The 24,177-nt window shown below is 48.4% G+C and overlaps 1 protein-coding gene across 1 annotated transcript in view; it reads left to right on the top strand.

Moving 5' to 3' along the window:
- Positions 1-24,177, top strand: part of MYO15A (myosin XVA) — a 101,642-nt gene that overhangs the window by 57,873 nt on the left and 19,592 nt on the right. Inside the window, exons 39-55 of the mRNA XM_079953638.1 lie at positions 487-595; positions 2,766-2,895; positions 3,438-3,559; positions 4,245-4,304; positions 5,015-5,090; positions 7,352-7,467; positions 8,589-8,707; positions 9,582-9,723; positions 9,814-9,925; positions 10,443-10,517; positions 12,742-12,947; positions 14,652-14,788; positions 16,004-16,076; positions 17,369-17,441; positions 18,304-18,377; positions 21,098-21,180; positions 22,199-22,329. Of these exons, the coding sequence (XP_079809764.1) occupies positions 487-595; positions 2,766-2,895; positions 3,438-3,559; positions 4,245-4,304; positions 5,015-5,090; positions 7,352-7,467; positions 8,589-8,707; positions 9,582-9,723; positions 9,814-9,925; positions 10,443-10,517; positions 12,742-12,947; positions 14,652-14,788; positions 16,004-16,076; positions 17,369-17,441; positions 18,304-18,377; positions 21,098-21,180; positions 22,199-22,329 (1,838 nt within the window). The remainder of the gene's footprint in view (positions 1-486; positions 596-2,765; positions 2,896-3,437; positions 3,560-4,244; positions 4,305-5,014; positions 5,091-7,351; positions 7,468-8,588; positions 8,708-9,581; positions 9,724-9,813; positions 9,926-10,442; positions 10,518-12,741; positions 12,948-14,651; positions 14,789-16,003; positions 16,077-17,368; positions 17,442-18,303; positions 18,378-21,097; positions 21,181-22,198; positions 22,330-24,177) is intronic.

Below are 24,177 nucleotides of genomic sequence, written 5' to 3'. Positions count from 1 at the left end.
GAAACTGCTGCAACTGTCAACTTTGACAATAAATGCCGTGAGCATTATTTTGGCTAGGGAGCATCCTTGAGAAATAATATTACCAATAAATAATAATAGACAGCTGTACAAGTTACCATAGGCCCTCCAGATGTCCAAATAGGCATCCACCCAAAATGGATGCCTATATGAGATATGTCTGAATGTGGCCGGGGGCAGTGAGGTCCATGGCGTAATAGACGGCGGGTGCTTATCCTTCCTGGTTCAAAGTTTAAGTCTCCTAATGCAGCCACAAACCACCGGCTTGCTCAACAATCCCGAACTTTCAAGAGGGTGCTTGTGGGGGTTCTACAGGGTGAGTCCTTTAAAAGAGGCCCCTTGGAACATTTGTACTCTGTATCCTCGGGGCCTCTTTTAAAGGATTCACCCTGTATTAGGGAGCTGGAGAGGAGTGCTTGCATGAATCCCTTGGTGGTTCTATATCTATACACCTCCATATCTTTGCAGGAAGGAAGGCGGGAAAGTATTTGTGAAGAAAATGGATCCCCACGAGGAAGCCTTGATGATCCTGAAAGGACAGCTGGCAGCCACGGAGGCACCAGCGCGGCCTGCTCCGGTATGGTTGGGGGCGACTGAGTACATGCATCCCAGGAAGGCAGGGCCGCCTTGTGGATTAGGGAAACAGAATGGTTTGTGAGGGAGCATCAGTTGTCTGTATCTAAGCAGTGCCGGCCAGCCCAACTAGGCTCAACCCATCCTGAGGGTCTGTTTCAGGGTGGGGAGAGGAAAGCCAGGTGTGCTGCAGGCAGTGGGCTGCCCTGTGATGGGCCAATGTCAGTGGAAGTTACCTCAAAGGTGAGACACCAAAGGGACATATCCCTCTGCTGTCTCCCCTTCTGGGACGCCATTGAGGAGCCAAGGACTTCACCCGCATGGAAGCGGCAGAGAGCTGCTGGAAGGGCCAAGAGTGAAAGGCAGGGAAGCGGAGATCTCCCAGGGTGAGGAGACAAGGAGAGGAAAGCTCCTGGGGTGGGAGAGCGGGAGGCTCTGCCGTTTTCTGTAGGTGGCCAGGACTAAGAGCTACCTTGAAGAGAAGATTCTGTACCTGTGTGCGACCTTTATATTTTGAATACCCTGCTGCAGATTTTCTCCTACTTCTGTGCTGTTGCTGCTAAGAGAATTTGTATTTTGTTACGTACTCCTTATTGTAATTGTTGCTGCTGCTGTTTTCCTTTTGCCCTACTTTTCTGACTGGGTTGCCCCAGTTTTAATTGTGCTTATGTAATTGTTTTTTGCTTTTATGTTGCATAGGTTTTACATTATGCAGTATATTTCTGTTGTGGGTTCTAAACTGCCCTGTGGTCTACTGACAAAGGGTGGTATATAAAGTTTAATAATAAGAATAAGAATAAGAATAATTAATAATTCTTGTTATAATACTACTACTACTAATAATAATAATTTATAATTTATACCCCACCCATCTGGCTGGGTTTCCCAAGCCACTCTGGGCGGCTTCCAACAAAACACTAAAATTCAATAACCTATTAAACATTAAAAGCTTCCCTAAACAGGGCTGCCCTAAACAGGGCATGTTGTGGATGTGCAAATGCAGCTCTCCTCTCCATCTGGTCCTTGGGATTCTCTCTAGACTACCCCTACACACACCAGTCACTGTCATAGATTTACATTCCGTTGAGTGTTTTAACCTGGCAGGAATGTATCTTGAACTCAGATAACAATGCCTTTTGCTTGCCGGCATGGAGAATAGAGAGCTGTGTGTGCAGAAACTACATCTACTGCATCAAGGTGAAATTTGTATCCCTTGCTCCACCCACATTTGTCTCTGGCCCCACCCACCACTGGCTCATGGCTCCTGGAAGGCTTCCCAGAAGGGAATGTGGCCCTTGGGCTGAGGAAGGTTACCCAGTTCTGGCGGTCAGACCCTGATTTCCACGGAGCAAATTCCTCCCGATCGGAGGAACTCTGCCATTGCTGGAGGCGCCAACCCGGAAGTGCCACAAGCCACAACTTTATTGGTTATAGGTGATGGGTGGTATTGGCTTAGGCATTGGTCCTAAATGACTAAATCCATCTCCAGCCCGTCTGCTTGAAGTCCAGGAAGGGTTAACCACCAGTAGGGGGAGTCCTGCTCAACTAGGAACTCCCCGGGGTCACCAATAGGGGGCCTGCCTTAGGCCCTAACCTCCCTAGGCTTCAGACAGGGCCATGCCCCCTGGAATCTTTTAACAGACTACCCTTCAATATGCGGGGCAGGTGATGGCGCTACCTCCCCTCTTCCTTCTACAGAACAATACCAATGCCTAACAGCCAATTCCCAGAAAGTTGTGACGATTTGCCACGAGGTAGGTGAAAACCAAGTGGCTGGTGCCAATTTGCCAAGTGGAAAAATTCCTACCAGGCCCCTCAACAGCGACCAACCAAGTTCCATAGCACCTTATAGGGTGGGAGGGTGGGAAACTGGAACAGCTAGCGGGCGGCAAAGAGGGAGATCCCCGGCCGCGTCCTGCCTTTATAGGGCAGGCCGCACCCCCGAACCAGCCGATTGGCTGGCTAGGGGGTGACGCGGCCAGGATTCCCCCCAGTCAGGCGGGGCTGGCCTCCACCCACTGCGCACGTGGAGGGGCTGTGATTCCCCTAACCCCACCTCCTCCTTAAGGCAGAAGTGGCTTTGGCAAACCAGGACTGGCAGTGCTCCTGCTGAACATGCTCTGAGTGCCAGCTCAGGTTTGCGGCTGTGTGATGTGGGGTTGGCTTGCTTGCAGGTCATCAGGGAGTTGGGAGCCAAGGAGGCAGTAGCCATGGTGAAGCCTGTGACTTGTGCCAAGGTGGCTGTGCCCTCTGCCATCCGCCTGCCACCCGCCATCACCAGATCTTTCCCCGAGGCCTCTCCAGGTAAAGAATGGCTTTGTGTTCACTGTGCTTGATTCCTTGACTGGATGAACTGCCTCTTGGGCTGCCTGAGGCCTGGTGTTCACATGCAGCAGAATGAGGTGGTGGACTCTGAAGTAAGTTCAGGTGGGAGGTGCCATCTTTTACTTCTCCCTCCTGCGTAAATGCTCTGTTTTTCAGCTACTCGTGCCTCCGTAGCTTGGAGAGCACCTGGACTGGGGGTGGCCAAACAAACGGTGGTTAAGCAAGGCTGTTGGTTTCAGACATAATGCTGAACCATAGTTAAAACAAACCGTGGTTTGTGAGCCAACAGTAAACTATGGCTTTGTTTGTTGCCAGAAAGCAAGCCATGGTTAGTCTACTGGGCTGGGTTTGGACGTTCAAACAGACCATGCTTTGGCTAAACCAGGCCTCAGACATGATACTTGTGTGATCTACCATGGCTCCTTGGGTATGGGATGTGGCCTTTCCTTACTTAACAGAGAGCCCTGGGGGGCAGGCTGTTCCTTCTCCAGCACAGCTATTGACCAATTCCTCTTTTCTAGTGTCGGTCTCACGTGAACTATCATCTGAGGATGAACTTATCCAGACGCAGCTTCACCGTCGTTGCAGTGAGGAGTTCTATGCATACCGCAATGTCTCTTGGAAAATCTATCTCAGGAAAGAGGTATTTCCCCTGAGTAAGGCTGCTCTCTCCTTTTCCTCATTAACAAGGCAGGGTTGGAAGAGATATGATAAGGGAGGTAACAGGGAACCAGGCAGAGAGCCTTCTCAGTAGTGGCACCTGCCCTGTGGAGCACCCTCCCTCTATCTACATAAGCTGTGACACGTTTACTTGGGTGGAGAAGGGTGTATAAAGACTGGAGAAAAATAAAATGTACGGTATTTTTTGCTCTATAAGACGCACCAGACCACAAGACGCACCTAGTTTTTGGAGGAGGAAAACAAGGAAAAAAATATTCTGGATCTCAGAAGCCAGAACAGCAAGAGGGATCGCTGCGCAGTGAAAGCAGCAATCCCTCTTGCTGTTCTGGCTTCTGGGATAGCTGCGCAGCCTGCGTTCGCTCCATAAGATGCACACACATTTCCCCTTACTTTTTAGGAGGGAAAAAGTGAGTCTTATAGAGCAAAAAATACAGTACATTTGTTCCCCCACCCACCCACTTTCTCTTCTGGCCCCGTCCACCATTGCCATGTGGCCCTGTGAAGGTCCATCAGAAGGGAATGCGGCTCTCAGGCCGAAAATGTCTCCCCACCCTTGGCTTAGATGAACGCACCTTGGTCTGTTCCAGCAGTGCTCTTAGGGTGGTTCTGCTCTCTCCCTGGTCACCTTCTGCTCTCTTTCCTGGCAGGTTTTCTACCCAAAGGACAGCATCAACAACCCTCTTGTGCTAGATCTCCTTTTCCGGCAGGTGAGATTCCGGTTCTGCTTCCAGCTGTTTCGGCGGGGCTGTTCCTCAGATCTTTCCTTGCACCAAGAGGTGCACCCCGGATCCCTTGCAATGCACACAGCCACACGTGACCTGAGAGAGTTCCACCTCGGCATCCACTCTGAGGATGTCCTTAATATTGTGCATTCATGGTTACTTGAGCTCATGATGGTATCGGGGCAGTGAAGTGTGATCCCACATTGTTTATTATTATTATTATTATTATTATTATTATTATTATTAAACTATTAAATTTACATATTGCCCTTCATCCAAGGATCATAGGGCAGTTTGTAGCATAAAAACACAAAAATGCATAACATAATAACATACAAAACAATACCCCCCACCCCTGTTTGAAAGGTAATAGATGGTTTACTTTGCAAAAGGTCTGGGAGAAGAGGAAGGTTTTTGCCTGGCACCTAAAGATATGCAATGAAAATGCCAGTCGATCCTCCCTGGCATCTGGTTAGCCACTGTGAGAACAGGATGCTGGAGTAGATGGGCCGTTGGCCTGATCCAGCACAGGGTTGTCTTGCGTTCTTACGAGTTTTGGTACTTCTAAAGGAGCCTTCCTAGTGCCCTTCAGATGTTTTGGGTGCCGACTCATTGGGGCTGATGGGAGCCAGCGTCCAAAACATCTGGAGGGCACCAGGTTGGGGAAGGCTGACGCAATGCATTTCTCCTTGCAGATCTTCAACGATACCTTGTCCGAGGCCTGCATACGCATCACTCAGGAGGAGAGACTCCGCATGAAGGCCCTTTTCGGTAAGCCTTGTTGTTTCAGCTGGGGTGGCTCGTTATCTTTGGCTCCTCCCTCCCCAATCCTGCCCCAGGGCAACATAAAGCCATAGACCTGAAATGAGTTCCAAGAAAAAAAGGTCAGCCCATTTGTTCAAGAGGATCCAAGGAGGGACAAGGGAATAAACATTTATATACATATAAATTATGTGTTTATAATAATTTGCATGGTGTGGAGGAAGTGGCGAGGGATGGGGGAGAGAGAAATAAGAAGGAAGGAAGAGAAAGAAAGAGAAGTTATTTTCCATTTCTCATAATGCAATAGCTATGGGGTCATCCAGTGATTGGGCTTTGATTCAGGACAAAGGTGTGTGTTGTTCCCAGAACACCTACTTAATTTATGGAATTCACTGCCACAAGATGTGCTGGTGTCTGCTGTCTTAGAAGGCTTTAGAAGGACATGAGACAGATTCATAAAGTTGGGATGGGCCCCCCTGGCCTTCGAGAAACTGTTGAATTTTCTCATCCCTGGCTGCATTGGCTTTGCTGGCTGGGGCTGAAGTGAAGGCACAAGACAGGTGTTGATCATCATGTGAGCTGCGCCCAGGTGGTCTGAAGCGAGCTACCACCATTCCTGTGGAGCCTCCTTTTATTGAGACAAATATGCAAGCTAGGCAAATACATTTTTGGGCTGTGACCTTTACACATCTTCTGTCCCGAAATCGTGGGGTGGTACAAAGCTATTGTGGCACCTGTTCCACAGCGTCATTTTCCCCTTGCACAGTGTACAGTGGTGCTTCAGAAGACGAAAAGAATCCGTTCCGCGAGTCTCTTCGTCTTGCGGTTTTTTCGTCTTGCGAAGCAAGCCCATTAGCGGATTAGCGGCTTAGGGGCTTAGCGGATCAGCTGATTAGCGGCTTAGCAGATCAGCTGATAAGCGGCTTAGCAACTTAGTGGATCAGCTGATAAGCGGCTTAGCGGATCAGCTGTTAAGCGGCTTAGCGGATCAGCTGATAAGTGGCTTAGCGGATCAGCTGTTAAGCAGCTTAGCGGATCAGCTGTTAAGCGGCTTAGCGGCTTAGAAAAAGGGGGGGAGGGAAAAAACCCCGCAGGAACTCGCAAGACATTTTCGTCTTGTGAAGCAAGCCCATAGGAAATTCGTTTTGCGAAGCACCTCCAAAACGGAAAACCCTTTCGTCTAGCGGGTTTTCCGTCTTGCGAGGCATTCGTCTTGCTGGGCACCACTGTATGACGAATGGAGACAAAAGTCTGACACCGCAAAAGGTCAGACTTAGGAAACGATGTTCCAGGCAGCCATGGCTTGTCTGAGGGGGAGTTTTTCCTGCACCCCAGGGTCACACGTGCAGGCAGACTGTGGCTGCCTGCTGGCAGGGAAGTGTGCTCCCTCCGGACCCCACTCCTCGCTCCGCGATATCCCTACATGGGGCAGATAAGAAGTAGAGCCCAACAACATCGGCAGGGCCAAAGTTTCCCTATTCCTGTCATAGAGGCTAGGTCTGTTAGTGGCAGCCAGCCACGAAGGCTAAATGGAGCCTCATGTTTAAGGGCAGTGTATCTTTGAATGGTAGTTGTTTTGGCCAAACTCTGGCCTTCCTGTGAACCTGTGGACTTCTGAAACCATCTGGTTGGCTATTGTGGGAAGGATATGTGGCTAGATTAAAAATGGGCCCCCTGTAGCTTGTTCCAACAGGGTTCTTCTTCAAAGGCAGGACTTACGGTATTCCTGCCAGCCAAAGTCCTGCCATTAACTTAGGCTTGCCCATTCTCTCACGCTCAAGTAACTGAGGGATCCTGTGGGATCCGAGAGTGGTGTAAAGCCAGCCTCTGTGTCAGGCCTGGTCGTTGTCCTCTTCAGATCACCACAAGAACGCTTCTTGTTCTTTTATAAAACTTTTTATTGCTTATTAACGAAACAATCTTATAAACGGTTCTTAAATATTCTTCCTCAGAGTCACTTCTTTCAGATACCTTCTGAGCTCTGCTTCTCCGTGACCAGCCACTCTCAAAATGGCGAATGCGCCTTTCCCTTCGCTTTCGCGCTCTTTTTTCTAACCTCCTGGCTAGAGCTGGCTTGTATCTCCCCTCCTCCCAATCTGAGCTAGAACTTATCCCTTGCCTTTCCTGGGAACAGCCAGTCCCTCCCTGTTTTTCCTCCTGTTCTCTTCTATTAGATTCACTGCTCTCCTTCCCCCCCTTGGGGAATGCTTTCTCCCTCTGAGAAACTGGAAACTTCTAACTCTTCCCTGACACTCTGTTTCTTTCCTCAGCGGAAAACAAGCTGGACTCCTTTAGTCCGGTTGCTGATGAAAGCGTCAAGAAGGAGATCATCAGCGTTGCCCGGAATGGCTGGGAAGTGTATTTCTCTCGCCTTTTCCCTGCTACGGTAAGAAGCATCCACATTTGCACCCTTATTGCAGCAAAAAAAAAATCTTCTGTGGGAGCTACTTAAATCCAGGCAAACTGAGTAGACGAAAGAAGGGGAACCTGGTGCCTTCTAGATGTTGCTGAACTCCAACTCCCCTCATGCCTGACCATTGGCCATGCTGACTGGGGCTGATGGGAACTGGAGTCCAACAACATCTGGGGGTCCATAGGGTTCCCCTTCTCTGTCATAGGACAGGATCTACTGCTTTAGCCACTGCCTGTCCTGCTCCCACCCAAGACATGCAGACAGAGCCTCTTGTGAGCAAGAAAGATATCTTTATTCAGGTGGGTAACAGTACAGCCTCAGCATAAGAAACAGAGCCCAGAAGCCACAATTCAGGAGTTCGGAACCAGGCAGAAACTGGAAAGAGAATAAAACAATTTTAAAATTCTGAAGAAATGTGCATGCACACGAAAGCTCATACCAATAACTAACTTAGTTTGTTTCTAAGGTGCTACTGGAAGGATTTTTTAAAATTATTTTATTTTGTTTTGTTTCGACAATTTAAAAAGCCAGCATAAAGCCAAACTTTGGAGCTCACGGCACATTGAATCTGGGCAGGCACCCTTGCTGTACTGCTGTTGGTGTCTGTTAAAAAATTTTTTGTTTAAGCAGTCTAACCAGACATGTACATTAGACATAATATATTGTAATATATTACTGCCTTGTGGGTGCTCTAATAACTGGCCCTTTCGGCCTTTGTTTCTTGATGGCCTATCCCCATTTGCTGCAATTTTAACCAAACCTTGATTAATTCTAACTTTGACTAATTCCAGGGATTATGGGTTTCCCAACACCCACAAACACTGAGGGCCTGAACACATAACAAGGGAACAACCTGTTCTCTTTTTATTTCTTTTGGCTAACTTCTTTTTAACATCTGATTCCATCTGCAATTTTAGTGTATATTTTCTGTGCTTTTTAAATTATTTACTTATTTTGTTATTACTTATTAAATTTGCATGCCGTCCTTCATCCGAGGCATTGCTCTCTCTCAGATGCCCCTCGCTCTCCAGGCTCACCCTCCCTCCGTAAGCTGAGCCATGCCACGCCTAACGGCTCTGTCTTGAACCTTTCAGGGCAGTGTGGGCACCGGAGTGCAGATCCTGGCTGTGTCTGACACAGGGATCAAACTGCTGCGGCTGGTCAAGGGCACCAACTTACCTGGGGAGCAGCTCCGGGTGCTGCGGGGTTACAGGTGAGGCTGCAGGATTGGCCGGGATCCCTGGGAGGAGATGGAAAGGTGAAGGTCAGGGAAATGCAGGTAGGTTTAGTGAGGAGTGGGTCTCATCAGCTGGCAGCATCAGGGAAGGGGCTGTAGCTTGGTGGTGGAACACCTGGTTTGCATGCAAAAGGACCAGTCCATGGCATCTCCAGGTAGGGATGGGAGAACCCTCCTGCCTAGGACTCGCCGATCAGAAGGTCAGCAGTTCGAATCCCTGCGACGGGGGTGAGCTCCTGTTGCTCTATCCCAGCTTCTGCCTACCTAGCAGTTCGAAAGCACACCGGTGCAAGTAGATAAATAGGTACCACTGCGGCGGGAAGTTAAATAGTGTTTCCGTGTACTCTGATTTCCGTCCCGGTGTGCCAGAAGCAGTTTAGTCCTGCTGGCCACATGACCTGGAAAGCTGTCTGTGGACAAATGCCAGCTCCCTCGGCCTGAAAGCAAGATGAGCGCCGCAAATCCCATAGTCGCCTTTGACTGGACTTAACCGTCCGGGGGTCCTTTACCTTTTACCTTACCATTTAAGAGTTGGGTAGCTGGGGATCTCACCAGTGGTCTACATTGCAGTGCATCCAGCTGCCCGGGGAGGAAAAGGGGCAGGGCTTCTGGGGCCCCAGCACAAAAGGCCCTGGCCTTTCACCCTGGGCCAGTCCCTGACAATGCCCTCAGTCCACAGACAGAGTCTCTCCCTCTGCGGCAGTGCCCCCCATATTCCCCTCTGAGAACCCGGGAGGAAGGGCATCAGCACCATCGTCCAAATGTGCTGTGTGTCTGCCCTTCCTGGATCCACTTTCAGCATCACTGACCTCCATGCTTGGCAATGAACCCCATTTTCCTTTTTCCACAGCTACGGCGATATCCTCTTTGTGACCACCGGCTCGAAGAACATGCTGGAGGTCAACCTCACCAACGAGAAGCTCATCCTTTTCTCCCCCAAAGCTGCCCAGATTAAGGCACTGATTGACTATTTCCTCAACGAACTCAAGAAGGTGAAAAGATATAGCAGAGACCCTTTCTTTTGGAGCACCTTGTACCCCTGCTCCCCCAGCCAGCCACCCTTTGTCTTTTCCCCCTTCTAGGATTCACAGTACATGGTTGCGATCAAGAACCATATTACAGACGATAAAAGCCTCTTACGGTTCCATAAAGGAGACATCATTTGCCTGCGTCCAATGGAAGGCTTGGATCAAGGTGAGAGACCAGCAGGAAGTCTGTGGGGGGAGGATGGGAAGCAACACAAAAAATCCTGAGCATTTCAGTCTATGTTTCTCTTAACATACAGCCTTTTTCCATCTGCAGTTTTGCACAGTCTACACGTTTTTGCAAGCCATTTCACTAATATATGCAGACTTTCTCCAATACATCCACATTTTTTGCACACACCTTTTGGGACGGATAACCATTCCGCAAAATTTCGGAGCAGCACAATCAGTTCAAAAGGATTTCTGTGCATGTCTTGTCCCGTGTTGCAGTGCGAGCCCAAGCCAAATTCCTCCCTCGCCGTGTTGTGCCGAGAGGTGGGATGCATGCAGCCACAACATATGAGGGGGGTATTGCAGATTGCAGGTGGATAATGGCAGGTGCAACAGAGGATCAGGGCTGGTCCACGGTTCACCTGCCCTGTGAGTCCGGGAGCCTGCCCAGGGCTAGGTTCAGAGGGTCTTCCGTGCCCTCCTTTGACACCGCCGTGACTCTCCCATCCCCACAGACCGCTATTTCGGCTGCGTGGTGCGGAAGAAAGTGATGCTCCTGGAGGATGTGAAGAAGGGCACCCAGGATTTTGGTGGGTGGCTGTTGCGTGTGGTGATGTGCCGTGCCCCCCTTTCTCCTGTGTGCAGTGGTCTTTCTCCCTCTCCTGGACAAATAGACTCCTGCAAGCTAAAAAGCGACCTATGCCTGCTGCTGTTGCTCAGTGGCAGATCACAGACATGGCACAAGGAAACTTCGCATGTTCCTTCCCTCAAGAGCAGAGTCCCATCTGCACTATACATTTAAAGCACCCTCAGACCACATGGGTGGTGCTGTGGGTTAAACCACAGAGCCTAGGACTTGCTGATCAGAAGGTTGGCGGTTCAAATCCCCGCGATGGGGTGAGCTCCCGTTGCTCGGTCCCTGCTCCTGCCAACCTAGCAGTTCAAAAGCACCTCAAAGTGTAAGTAGATAAATAGGCACCGCTCCGGCGGGAAGGTAAAAGGCATTTCTATGCACTGCTCGGGTTCACCAGAAGCAGCTTAGTCATGCTGGCCACACGACCCGGAAGCTGTATGCCGGTTCCCTCGGCCAGGAAAGCAAGATGAGCGCCGCAACCCCAGAGTCGGTCACGACTGGACCTGATGGTCAGGGGTCCCTTTACCTTTACCATACCACTTTTAACAGCTGTGTCTTCCCCCGAGGATTCTGGGAGCTGTTGTTCATTAAGACCCCTATTCAGCTCGCAGAGCTGCAGTTCCCAGCATGGTTCACCAGTCAGTCCCTCTTCCCAGGGAGCCCTGGGAATTGTAGCTCTGGAAGGGGAATAGGCATCTCCTAACAACTCACATCTCCCTTAAGGCACTCCACTTCCCAGGATTCTTTGGGGCGGCCATGACTGTTTGCCAGTGCCGGATTAAGGTAAACGGTGTTTCCGTGTGCAGCTCTGGCTCGCCAGAGCAGCGATGTCACGCTGGCCACGTGACCTGGAAGTGTCTCCGGACAGCGCTGGCCCCTGGCCTCTTAAGTGAGATGGGCGCACAACCCCAGAGTCTGTCAAGACTGGCCCGTACGGGCAGGGGTACCTTTACCTTTACCTTTAAACAAGCTATAGCTTAGGGCCTCACTCTCTTGGGAGCCACCAAAAAATTTAAAGGGGAAAAACCTGGATGTACATTTCCAAAATATAAGATAAAAAACAAAATAAAACCTACATCATTTTAAGTTAGAGCTTAATTATTATTTCACTGTTAATATACTTCTTAATTCGTATTTCAGTTCAACAATTACTTTGATAAAATACATATTTTGTTATGTGCAAATGGCTTTAGACACCTATTAGGTCCATAAATTACCATATAGCATATATTCAACACAAAAACCAGTGACAATTTGTTGTTGACAAAGGACAGCTGGACATAGAAAGGGCCCCATTACCTTCAGTAGCTTAGGGCCTCATCAAACCTAAATCTGGCCCTGTTGTTTGCAGTAAGTGTTTAAAGTACTGTTTACAATAGTGCTTTAAACGTATTTTGCAGATGGGGCTGCTCAAGCAAATCTAACCTGGAGCTTTGACCAGGGACTATCCCATGACCTACTTTGGCCTATTTGATGCAGTTCTCTTCTTGACCAGAGGCAGTATAAAAGCTGTATGCCCACTTGCCATCCCTAAGGCTGGAGGTTCAAGACCCACTGCAAAAATCAAAATTAAAAGGTGGGGAGGGGGGAAAGGAAGAAGAAGAAAAAGACCCACTGCGGATCTGAGCCCTGAAAAAAAGGCGTTCTTCTTCCACTGACTGTTAAGAACTGACTTAGGTGGTCTTTAAGGTGCTACTGGAAGGAATTTTTTTGTTTTGTTAAGGGCATAGTTCACCTCTGGCTCCTTCTACAGTGGTGCCTCGCAAGACGAAATTAATCCATTCCGTGAGTCTCTTCGTCTTGCGGTTTTTTCGTCTTGCGAAGAACGGCTATTAGCGGCTTAGCGGATTAGTGCTATTAGCGGCTTAGTGGCTATTAGCGGCTTAGCGGCTTAGGAAAAGGGGGGAGGAGGAAAAAACTCGCAAGACGTTTTCGTTTTCCCATAGGGAAATTCGTCTTGCGAAGCACCTCAAAAACGGAAAAACCCTTTCGTCTAGCGAGTTTTTCATCTTGCGAGGCATTCGTCTTGCGGGGCACCACTGTATCTGTCTCCATTTTGTGCCATGATAGATAAAAGCCCTTGGCCTGATGTCAAGAGGGAGCAGTAACAGCTCTACCACCATGAAAGCGGGGGGGGGGATATTGACAGCATATAACTCAATGCCTTCTTCCTGGTGTAGGCTGGAAGTTTGGTGCCATCTATGGGAAATCGGGCTTCTTCCCTGCCGATTGCGTCCAGCCGGTGGCAGCGCCAGATTTTACCCACCTTCCCGCGGAGAAGAAGGAGGAGCCCAAGGACAAGCAGGCCAAAGTGGCTGTCCCGGCCTCGGTGGCTGTGGCTGTTGCATCCGCAGCTGTGGCTCAGGAGCTTGACAAGAAGACTGAGGCGAGTGCAAGGTGGAGGGGGTGGCCGTGTTTCTCATGCCAGGCCTCAAAGCGAGGTGGGAAGCAGGATTCGGGGCGAGGAAGGAAGCCCCGGGAACGTTGCAATGCCCGCCACTCTCTCACTAAGGTGACCAGAGAGGGAAGACTCCCAGGAAGCTGTCTCTAAAGCACCACACTCTCTTCCTTCTCGCTGTTCATCTTGGGAGAAGAATTGCAGGGCAAGTCCAGCCCTACCATTAGGCAGTTGCCTCAGGCGGCAGATACTGGTGATACAGCAACAGTAGCCCCTTGGCAGTTTCCCCTACGTGCCCTGGCCATTCCTTGCCATTAGAGACGTGCAGCCTGGAGAGAATTATGAGGGCCAGACAGAGAAGACAGGGGTGGGGTGGGCTGCATCTGGGCCTCAGGTTTTAATTACCGTATTTTTCCATGTATAAGACTAGGTTTTTTTCCTAATAAATTACGTCAGAAATTAGGGGGTGACTATACACAGATAGCGCCGAGGCCATTTTCTTAAATCTGAGTCCCCCAAAATAGGGGGCGTCTTATAAATGGAGGCATCTTATAGACAGAAAAATACGGTAATTAATTTAATTAAACCTTGCTGTGCAGAGTGGATGCCTCTTCCTCTGAGCCACTGGACCCAAGGGGAAGTTGAGCCACTCTGGCACCTGCGTTATAAGGACAACCGCACCTGTTATCTCCCTTGCGTGGCGAGTTCCCGCCCCCCCCCAGTGGAAATAATGACACATGACACAATTAATAAGGTTAATGGGCTAAATAAGGCCCCAACTTTATTGGTTATAGGTGATGAGCGGTATTGGCTTAGGCATTGGTCCTAAACGACTATATCCGACTTCAGCCCGTCCGCTTGAAGTCCGGGAAGGGTTAACCACCAGTAGGGGGAGCCCTGCTGATACACATCAACTAGGAACTCCCCTGGGGTCACTGATAGGGGGCGTGCCTTAGGCCCTCACCTCCCCAGGCTTTGGACAGCGCCACACCCCCCGAAATCCTTTATCGGACTACCCTTCAATATGCGGGGCAGGTGATGGCATTATCTCCCCTCTTCCAACTACAGAACAATTCCAATGCCTAACTGCCATTACCAAGAAAGTTGTGATGATTTGCTACGAGGTAGGCGAAAACCAAGTGGCTGGTCCCAATTTGCCAAGTGGAAAAATTCCTACCAGGCCCCTCAACGGCGACCAACCAAGGTCCATAGCAAGGTCAAGGAACGAAAACCTTATCGGACGGGAGGGTGGGAAAAGCAGGAAGAGCTGGTAGGCAGCAAAGAGGGAGATCCCCAGCCGTGTCCTTCATTAAATAGGGCAGGCCACGCCCCCTGAGCCAGCCGATTGGCCGACCAGGGGATGATGCGGGCGGGAATCCCCCCAATCGTGCAGAGGCTGGGCTCCAGCCTCTGCGTGCATGGAGGAGCCATGAAGCCCGCAACCCCACCTCCTCCGTAGGGCGGAAGTGGGTTTTCTGAATGGGTATCCCCTCTTCACAAGCCACGCAAGCCCTCTGCCACCAAACCCATTGCCCCTGCATTAGAGGAACTGAGAACTGGAAGGAGTAGGCAAAGTCCCAGATCCACCTGGGCTGCAATAGATCCGTGGCCTTATCAGAAAGACTGTGCCCGCACATTCCCGACAAAAATCAAGAGACGAACACCCTGGGCCTCTCCTTTCTTTTCCCCCAGGTGTGTCTGGCAGGCAGCGAATTCACAGAGAGTGCAGAGGGCTTTCAGGGCGCCAAGGACATCAGCCCACGAGGCGGCCCCTTCAACATGCTGGAGTTTTCCAAGAAGTATTTCCGAGAAGGGCAGAGGGCAAAGATGTGAGTGCGTGCGGACGGACGGAGCCCCCTAAGGGCTTGTTTGCCCTCGAGAAACGGAGGCCGTCATCTCAAGTTTGGTGTGTCAGAGTTGGTGTCCCGTGGCTGCAATCCCCCGTGTAAGGAAAGCAAAGGAATTCTGGGGTGCTGCAACCGTGCCCCTCCACCCACCTCAGCATACCAGTTAGTTATAACACCCCTGCTAACGTTTACGGGGTGCGATCATCGCATGTCTTGGGATGACCAAGAGGTAAGTCAAGATGGCCCACTCTTTGCCACGGGCAGTTGGCTCTCTTGCAGCATGTCAACTGCCGCGATTCGCGGAAATCGTTTGCCTCTCAAAGAAGTAAATTGCATCGGAGGTTGAAGTGAGATAAGTTGGGGGGTTGCCTGAACCGGAAAACAGACCCACAAGCTACTGCACCCTATAGCTGGATATGTGTATGTGTGGCAGGCAAGACAGCATGGGATGGGTTTTAACAGGTAGGAGAGGGTATATTAATTGCAATTTCATGTGCCCACATGTGTGGGTTAAGCAGTTTCAAAACCCCATCCTTGGCAGCAAAATTAAACACATAGGAATTAGGCTGTGAAACCTTGTTTTGAGCAAGTCCAGCTATGGAGTAATCTGGCTTTCGCCTTCTTCCCTTGCTTAACAATGAATCAGGCAACAACTTTTAAAGTATTTTTTTAAAAAAATAAATAAAGGTTGACTTACTTTATAATCATGCATTGGTTCACAGCAAAGGCAGCAGCAAAGCCATGCAGGCAAAATGCTTACGGAATAACCAGCTTCAGGCATGGGAATAGCGGCTCTCCTAACAACTCTCAGAACCCTTAACAAACTACAGCTCCCACAATTCTTTGGGAGGAAGGCCATGGCTGTTGAGAGTGGTATCATAGTGCTTTAAATATATGCTGTGGTGGCGGCCACACACACACACACACACACAACAATTGTCCCAGTTATAGCCCCTCCTCTCTACTCCATTTATTAGCATGTGGAAATGAGTTGCATTTTGGGAATCTTTGTGGACGACATGCTCCCCCTCCCCCGGCAAAAAGGGCAGGGAATGGTCGTCCCCCCCCCCCGATGGGCTTGAGCTGGTCCCTAGGGGACCAGGCAGTCACAGATCCCAAGGGAAGAGGGAAAGACCTCGTCCACCTGGAAGCTTCCCTGAAAGGCAGGTGGTAATTCATGTCTGGAATTAATTTCAGGGATCCCAACAAGCAGAAATCCAAAAAAAGTGGTGAATCGAATGGCATGGCAGATATTCTGAAATTCACCAAGGTAATACAAATAGTTTTCTTGAGCAATGATAGTTTTCTTCTGACTGGCCTGCCTCTCCATGTGTGTACAGTGGTACCTCAGGTTACAGACGCTTCAGATTACGCGTTTTCAGGTTACGGATGCGCCGATACCTGGAAGTTCCAGAATGGGTTACTTCCAGGTTTCGGCACATGCGCAGAAGCGCTAAATCATGCTTTGCACATGCGCAGAAGCACTGAATCGTGTCACACGCATGTGCAGACACGACGCTGCGGGTTGCGAACATGCCTCCCGCACAGATCACATTCACAACCTGAGGGACCCCACTGCTATTATTTTTGTGGTTGGACAACATTTAGCTTGGTAAGGCTATATTTGATGAAGAAGCACATAAAGTGCTTTTAGAAAACCAAAGAATTTTAATTTTCAAATGTCAGGTAATGCCCAATAATAATAATAACAATAATAAAACCGCAAGTACTTAGCAATCCTTTTTAATGATTTCTGTGCAATTTTACACACATTTTACTTACCCAGCAAAACTAAATTATATTAATTTAACCAAAATATATTTTGAATTCCCAAGTCTTTTTTTATTGCTTTCATTAAATATTTTCTTGGGTTACATGTTACAACTTTTTAGTACCCCTCACTTGGGGGATTTGAAAGTTGAAAAATTTGACATGCCCCCATGTCACTGAGCCACTCATAATTGTTTGGCTTGCACTGGAGAAATCCCTGCCCACTGCATCCCCGGACAGTTATTTATGTTTAGCAACATTTATACACCACTTTCTCCCCCTCCAAAAAAAAGACCTCTAAACGGTTTACAAAAGGAAGTGTAAAATATACATTTTAAAAATACATATAAAGACAAACATTAAAAACTAGTTGTATTTTTATAAAATTGGTTTGTATCCAGTATTAGTCATATTCAGAGTTAACCCCTTGAAATTAATATCTAAAAAGCTGTCATGCAGCACGCTTGCTTTTTCCTTCTCTGGAGGGTAGCACTCGAATGAATGGATTCAAGTTACAAGAACGGAGATTCCCTTCCAACTTTACAATTCTATGACTTACTTAGGTCCATTATTTTATATGAATCCACTCTAAGTAAAGCTTAGCTGGATACAACCCATGAAATAAAATGTCAGTCTCCACTTCTGTGCTTAGTTAAACTAACGCAGTTCAGGTCCAAGGGGTTTTATTCAAGTGTGTAAAGCATTGTGTGCAACTGTCACACCCCTTTGCTTGGCCCAATTCCTTTGCCCATCACTTGTGTCACCAAACCTCTTCCTTCCTTCCCTGCACAGGCCCCCATCCAGGAGTCGCTCATTGAATTCACGGACAGCAGCCTGAACAAAATAGCTGCAGAAACTTTCCAAGGTGAGCAGCTGGGAGGTCTGCTTTAGGAAGGCACAAGCAGGACCCGGGCAGAACAGCACACTTCTCTCCTGCGATTCCCAGCAGCTGGTAATCAGAAGTATCACTTCCTCTGATCGCATGAGGAGAAAAGTGATCAGGCGTGATGGGGCAGTATCTTTTTCTCGTAAAGTTGTAGTTCCATTCTGTGTGTGTGCCAAAGGGAAAACTCCAAATGATCTTGAAGCACATAAACTAAGGAATTCTCTCTCACAAGGTGGGTGGCTTTAAAAGAGGTCTGTCCCTCAGACCTTATGGGGGGCCGGACAGTTTTTTTTTTTTTTGGGGGGGGGGGAGAACGAATTCCTATGCCCCACAAATAACCCAGAGATGCATTTTAAATAAAAGCACACATTCTACTCATGTAAAAACACCAGGCAGGCCTCACAAATAACCCAGAGATGCATTTTAAATAAAAGCACACATTCTACTCATGTAAAAACACCAGGCAGGCCTCACAAATAACCCAGAGATGCATTTTAAATAAAAGCACACATTCTACTCATGTAAAAACATACTGATTCCTGGACCGTCCGCAGGCTGGATTTAGAAGGCGATTGGGCTGGATCTGGCCCCCGGGCCTTAGTTTGCCTACCCCTGGTCTAGGCGATGTGTCCACTATCAAAGATTGTATGTCTTTCTGAATACCAGTGGCTAAGAATTGCAAGTGCTGCTGTGCTCCGGTCTTGCTTTTGGGTTTCCCAGGGGCAATATGTGGGAAAGAGGACTCTGGGCCACTGGCCTGATCCAACAGGTTCTTCTTAACTTCTTATCTGGAGGGTCTCTCTCTCTCTGTGTGTGTTTTTATCTGCATCTGCTTTTCCAGCTGTGATGAAGTTTATGGGCGACCTCCCACTCAAAGGACAAACTGAGCTAGAGGTGGTGTGTTCTCTTCTCAAGGTAATCAAGCTTCCTTTCTTCTTTTCAGGTTTTCAAACTGAATTTTAATAGCAACAGGCAAGTCACAGGGAAAAAGAAATGAAAGACAATTTAGTTTCAAAAAAAAAAGGGATAAGTTGTCTCAATTGTCAGTAAGAAAGTGCAGGGTGCAGCTTTGTAATTTACAGAATCAATAATAAAACATATCAAGAAGGAAAGGATACGTGGTCTCTAATTACCAAAGGATTCCATGGTCTAAATTAAAACAATTACCGGTACATATTTTTTTCCCCAAAAAAGGTTAAGAATTACATTGAACTGTGCTAAATCCAGACTCTCGCATAGACCCATTGGGCCTGGCATCCCTGAGCCACTTGTATTTGTATATAAGATAGGTAAAGGTAAAGGGACCCCTGACCATTAGGTCTAGTCGTGGCTGACTCTGGGGTTGCCGCACTCATCTCGCTTTATTGGCCGAGGGAGCCGGCGTACAGCTTCCGGGTCATGTGGCCAGCATGACTAAGCCGCTTCTGGCGAACCAGAGCAGCGCACGGAAATGCCATTTACCTTCCCGCCGGAGTGGTACCTATTTATCTCCTTGCACTTTGACATGCTTTCGAACTGCTAGGTTGGCAGGAGCAGGGACCGAGCAACGGGAGCTCACCCCGTTGCGGGGATTCAAACCACCAACCTTCTGATCAGCAAGTCCTAGGCTCTGTGGTTTAACCCACAGTGCCACCCGCGTCCCTTGTATATAAGATAAAATTAGGCCAAATGGCAAAAAGTGATCTTGAGCACTGTGGCCCCTGGGCATTTTTGGCTTATGTGAGATTTTTTCAAGAGCAAGCTGCTTTCTGGCCCTTGCGGGGAATGGGACCTGCGGAGCCAACGCAGAAACAAGACCCAATGAAGTCTGGAGCTGAGGGAACTCACTCCTGGGCATATATCTGCACTGGGGCTGCACTCGCCAAGCCAGCCTGGTTGCTCTGGCCTCTCCCAAATACTTCGTAATAAACATTCTCATTCTCGAGTGCAGCTGCTATAGTCCAGAGGTCACCATCGTGGCACCCGCAGGTGAACATGCACTCACAGCTTCACTTCCTTCCTCTGAAACCAGGCTTGCAAGAAGCGTTCTTCTGTTGTAGCCAGTACAATAACATTACGGCTTGCACTCCATTGCAGCCTTGTGCATGCATCGTGCACACAAAGGTTTCTCCAATTTCCACATGTGCCCACAGGCCCCAACACGATGGTGACCCCTTTAAAGTCCAACAGCATATCAAGGACACAGCATGGGCTGCCCCTTAGCCTTAGAGCAGCAGCCTTCAACCTTCTTCCAACCTGATACCTGCTTTTAAGCCAAACATGCTGCCGCTGCAGCCGCCTTAGACCAGGCTGTGACCTGGTGGCGGCTCCCAGTCCACCAATTAATCGCCTGTAGTCTAAAGCATGCTCTTCTGATCTGCAGAGCTGCTGAGCTTGTCATAGCCATGGCGGGCTACAGGGCCAGATTTAGGTTTGATGAGTCCCTAAGCTACTGAAGCTAATGGGGCCCTTTATATGTCTAGCTGTCCTTCGTCAACAACAAATTGTCGCTGTTTTTTGTGTTGAATACATGCTATATGGCAATTTATGAAGCTAACGGGTATATAAAGCCATTTGCACATATTGCCATGCAACCAGTCCATGCAGAATGTTGTTGTTTAGTGGTTTAGTCATGTCCGAATCTTCGTGACCCCATGGACCAGAGCACGCCAGGCACTCCTGTCTTCCACTGCCTCCCGCAGTTTGGTCAAACTCATGCTGGTAGCTTCCTTCACGGATCACTGCCTTGCCATGGTGAAGGGGCTTGAATAACTCAGAGAAGCTATGATCTATGCTGTGCAGGGCCACCCAAGATGGACAGGTCATAGTGGAGAACCAGCAAGCCACTCCAGGATCCCTGCCAAGAAAACTCCATGGACAAAGACAATAGGCATGCAGAATGTAGGCACCCTATATATAGAAATGAGCAAACCAGTAATATTTTAGGGAGCAGGCTAGCAGGCGAGGCCTATTACTTACATCATAGGACAGTGTTTTTCAACCTTTTTTGGGCAAAGGCACACTTGTTTCATGAAAAAAATCACGAGGCACACCACCATTAGAAAATGTTAAAAAATTTAACTCTGTGCCTATATTGACTATATATAAAGTAATTCTCTTGACTAGGAATCAAATAAACACAAAGAAAGTATTTTATAATTACTTTATTATGAAATAGTAAGTAAACAGAAATATGAAAAATTATAAAATACTTTATTTTTAAATCTTTCGAATTTTTCAATTTTTCCCATGGCACACCAGGCAACATCTCATGGCACACTAGTGTACTGCGGAACAGTGGTTGAAAAACACTGTCATAGGAGCCTACACAACACAAAACAAAACACTGTTGCTGTATGTCAGTTTTATTTTATCTGTTTTTTTATCTTATATTTTGGAAATGTACATCCAGTTGTTGTTTTTTCTTTAATTTTTTTTGGGGCCCCCAAGAGAGTGGGGCCCTAAGCTATAGCTTGTTTAGCTTATATGTAAATCTGGCACTGGCGGGCTACTATGGCAAACTCTTCCATCACCTTCCCAAGCCAGAAGTCTTTGTGGGGAGAGAGCAAGTGGTGGCTGCTACACGAGCAGCCAGCAAGGGCTGGGACTCCCCTGAGGCATGTATAATTCCATACTTTCTCCTGGTTCTCCACTAGCTCTGCGGGGACCACGAGGTCATCAGGGACGAGGTGTTTTGCCAGATCATCAAACAGATCACGGACAACACCAGCACCAAGACGTACGTGAGTCTCTGGTAAACAACCTGCAGGCCTGTGCACAGTGGTGGCTGGAGGGGGAAGGGGGGGGGGCTTCCATCCAGTAGAAGCACATGGCTTGTAAACCACCAGAAAAATGCAATCATCAGTGTTTCTAACCTTAAATTCAGTTATCTTCCTTTCAACCTGTTTGAGATTAAAAGAATAATAACGCCCACATGTAAATTCATGATTTTCATGCACATTTATCATAATGTACACCTTTTTGTATGCAACTTTCCCTACCTTAGCACATTTTTTAAATGTTCTTTTCACTGATATTTGCATTTCTGTCTACAACTGTACCCTGCTAAAGTGGTACCTCCGGTTATGAACGCTCCTGGTTACGAATGCTTCAGGTTACAAGCTCCACTAACCCAGAAGTAGCTGCTCCTGGTTGCGAACTTTGCCCCAGGATGCAAACGGAAATCGTGCGCCGAAGGCCCCATTAGCGAAAGTGCGCCTCGGGATAAGAACGGTTTCAGCTTAAGAACGGACCTCCAGAATGAATTAAGTTCGTAACCAGAGGTACCGCTGTATATGCATTTTCACACGACTGCAGAATTTGGAGTACTGCCAGTTTTGAAGGATGGTTGTGTTTAAATTCGCACCTGGTTTCAGAAAGTGCAAATTGGGCAGGTCTGCCGTTAAAGGTGAACTGGATAGCATTTGTCCCCCCACCCCCGTTCTTAGTGATGAGTGCCCCCCCCCGGCCCCCATAGCACCAGGAGTCTCCTCTGCCTGCTCTTCTGACCCCACCACACTCCCAACTCATGCTGATTCAGAAGTCCTCACATCAGGGATATAGAGTGCTTCCAATGTCAAAAGGTGCCTACATATTGTAGGAGGGGAGAGGAGGAAGGAAGGGGGAAGAGAGAGGGATAGTATCACTCCAAACTGCGTCCCAAGTCAGGCATGGCTTTGGTACCCTGCTCCGTTTGTTCATTTCTTGCATACTATTTTAACAGCCCCCAATTCCCTTCTTTGGGGGGTTTCTCAAAGGGACAGCTGCCAGAAAGGTTGGAGGCTGCTCTACATCCTGAGTGCCTATTATAGATGCTCTGAAGTCCTCCGACCATATTTGCTGCAGTTCCTCCAAGAAATCTGCAACAGTCCCAGCTTGCATTTCCAAGGTGAGATATTGGGAGATTCGCCCCGGGAGACCATCTGGTCAACCAGTCACAAGGTTACGTATGCACTGTCCTGGCTGAGAAAGAGACACGCCTCAGTGGTGGAGCACCTGCTCTGCATGCAGAAGAACCCATGGAATCATAGAATTGTAGAGCTGGAAGGGATTCTGATGTTTATCTAGTCCAACCCCCTGCAATGAAACCCCAGATTTCAATCTCAAACATTTGCAGGTAGGATTGAGAAAGATTCCTGCTCTGAAACCCTGGAGAGTTGCTGCCTGCCACTGTGGACAATATTAAGCTATATCAGCCCTTCTCAACCTTGGGGCCCCAATGTTATTGGACTACAATTCCCATCATCCCTAGTGAGAAGGATCCCTAGTCAGGGATGATGGGAGTTGTAGTCCAACAAATGCAAATTTTGCCTTTGTTCAGTAGACTAGTTTCTACACACACTTTCCCACCGGCTTCTCTGTCCTCCACCCAGGCAAGCGAAATGCATTATCAGAGTTCAAGGAGACATTCCTAGCCAGGCAAAAACATTCAAGTGGGGTATGAACTAGGTCTGGTGAGGGGCATGGCCTTATGAGGGGTGTGGCCTGGGGAGAGCCCTGAGTGGGGAACTCTCGAGGGCTCCATTTGGCTCCTGGATCTCAAGTTCCCATCCCCTGCCCCGCAGCCAGCTTTTGAGCTATTGAGCTATTGAGAATGACTGTGCCGGATATTCGCATAAATTTATTTATTTATTTATTTATTCGCTTGCTTCCCAAGATAAAAAACTAGGTTTGTGTCAAATGCCTTGAGGGTGCTCCCGTTTTCCTCTAGCAAATGTTATAACCATTTTCGCCTTAAAACTGCTTTGCATCAGGACTGCTCATCCGAATTTAACATTTCACAGCTCCTGGGGCAGGGAAAGGGGTTAGATCCCAGGAAGAAAATGGTGGCTGCTTCTGCCTGCCCTCATCCATCAGGCTGCCCCGTTTGGGACGCTTTCCTTGCCGCTGCCCATCGTTCATTAATGAATAGAAATGAGCCCATCTGCTCAGCTCTCAGAAGGCAGCTTCAGTCAGAAGGCAGCTCACCTGTCGCAGCCGGTGGTTATTTCCTCGTTAAAAGACGCAGGTTCCAAAACTGGCTCCAGTGGCTTCAGGGTGGAAAGGAATATTGGCAAAGATAGATGACTCCCCGCTCCCCAAACTAGGCTGTTAGCTGGGAATGCCGGCTCACTGCATGTCCCCTTAGAATGGTGTTTGCCCCACAGAGGTTTTGGAGCTTGGAAGATGTGGAACATGAAAAACTAGGCAGAGAGTTTTTAATCCATCTGCAAGTGCACCAGGGTGAATTTCAGGTTCCGGTGGCCTGCCAAATCTTGAATGCACCTGATGGTAGCAAATATATGCCATCAGCTCAGCACAAGCTGAATCAGCTAGAAGTTGGCACTGGGTAGGGTTTTCCCCTGGCTGCTCTATGCCAAAGCAATCATGTGCATCCACACTTACTGCTGAAATCGAGTCTTCCATATACGGTAATTAAGTGCAAATAGCCGTCCCAGGCTGCCCCCAAGCCAGCCTTCCCCCCTCCCTGCCATCTTTGTTCACTCACTCCAGGTGACAGCAATATCAGTTGCGCTTCAGTGTTTTCTGTGTTCTCCTCCAGCACGTTTTCCGATCTGCTTTGTAGCATTTGGGTCTGGTCAATTCTATTGTATATAGCCAAAGGCCTTTGCAACGGACAACAGAGAAGAAAAGGAAAATTTTCCTCTAAGATCTTACAACGTAGCCTGTAGCAGCTTGCAACATAAAAAGAAATTTGCAGCATTAAATATTAAAACTGGAACGTATTCACATACCT

The sequence above is a fragment of the Podarcis cretensis genome (assembly GCF_951804945.1).
Source record: "Podarcis cretensis genome assembly, chromosome: 14".
Classification (NCBI taxonomy): domain Eukaryota; kingdom Metazoa; phylum Chordata; class Lepidosauria; order Squamata; family Lacertidae; genus Podarcis; species Podarcis cretensis.
The sequence above is the reverse complement of the archived record's forward strand: the minus strand, read 5'-3'. Positions and strand labels throughout refer to the sequence as shown.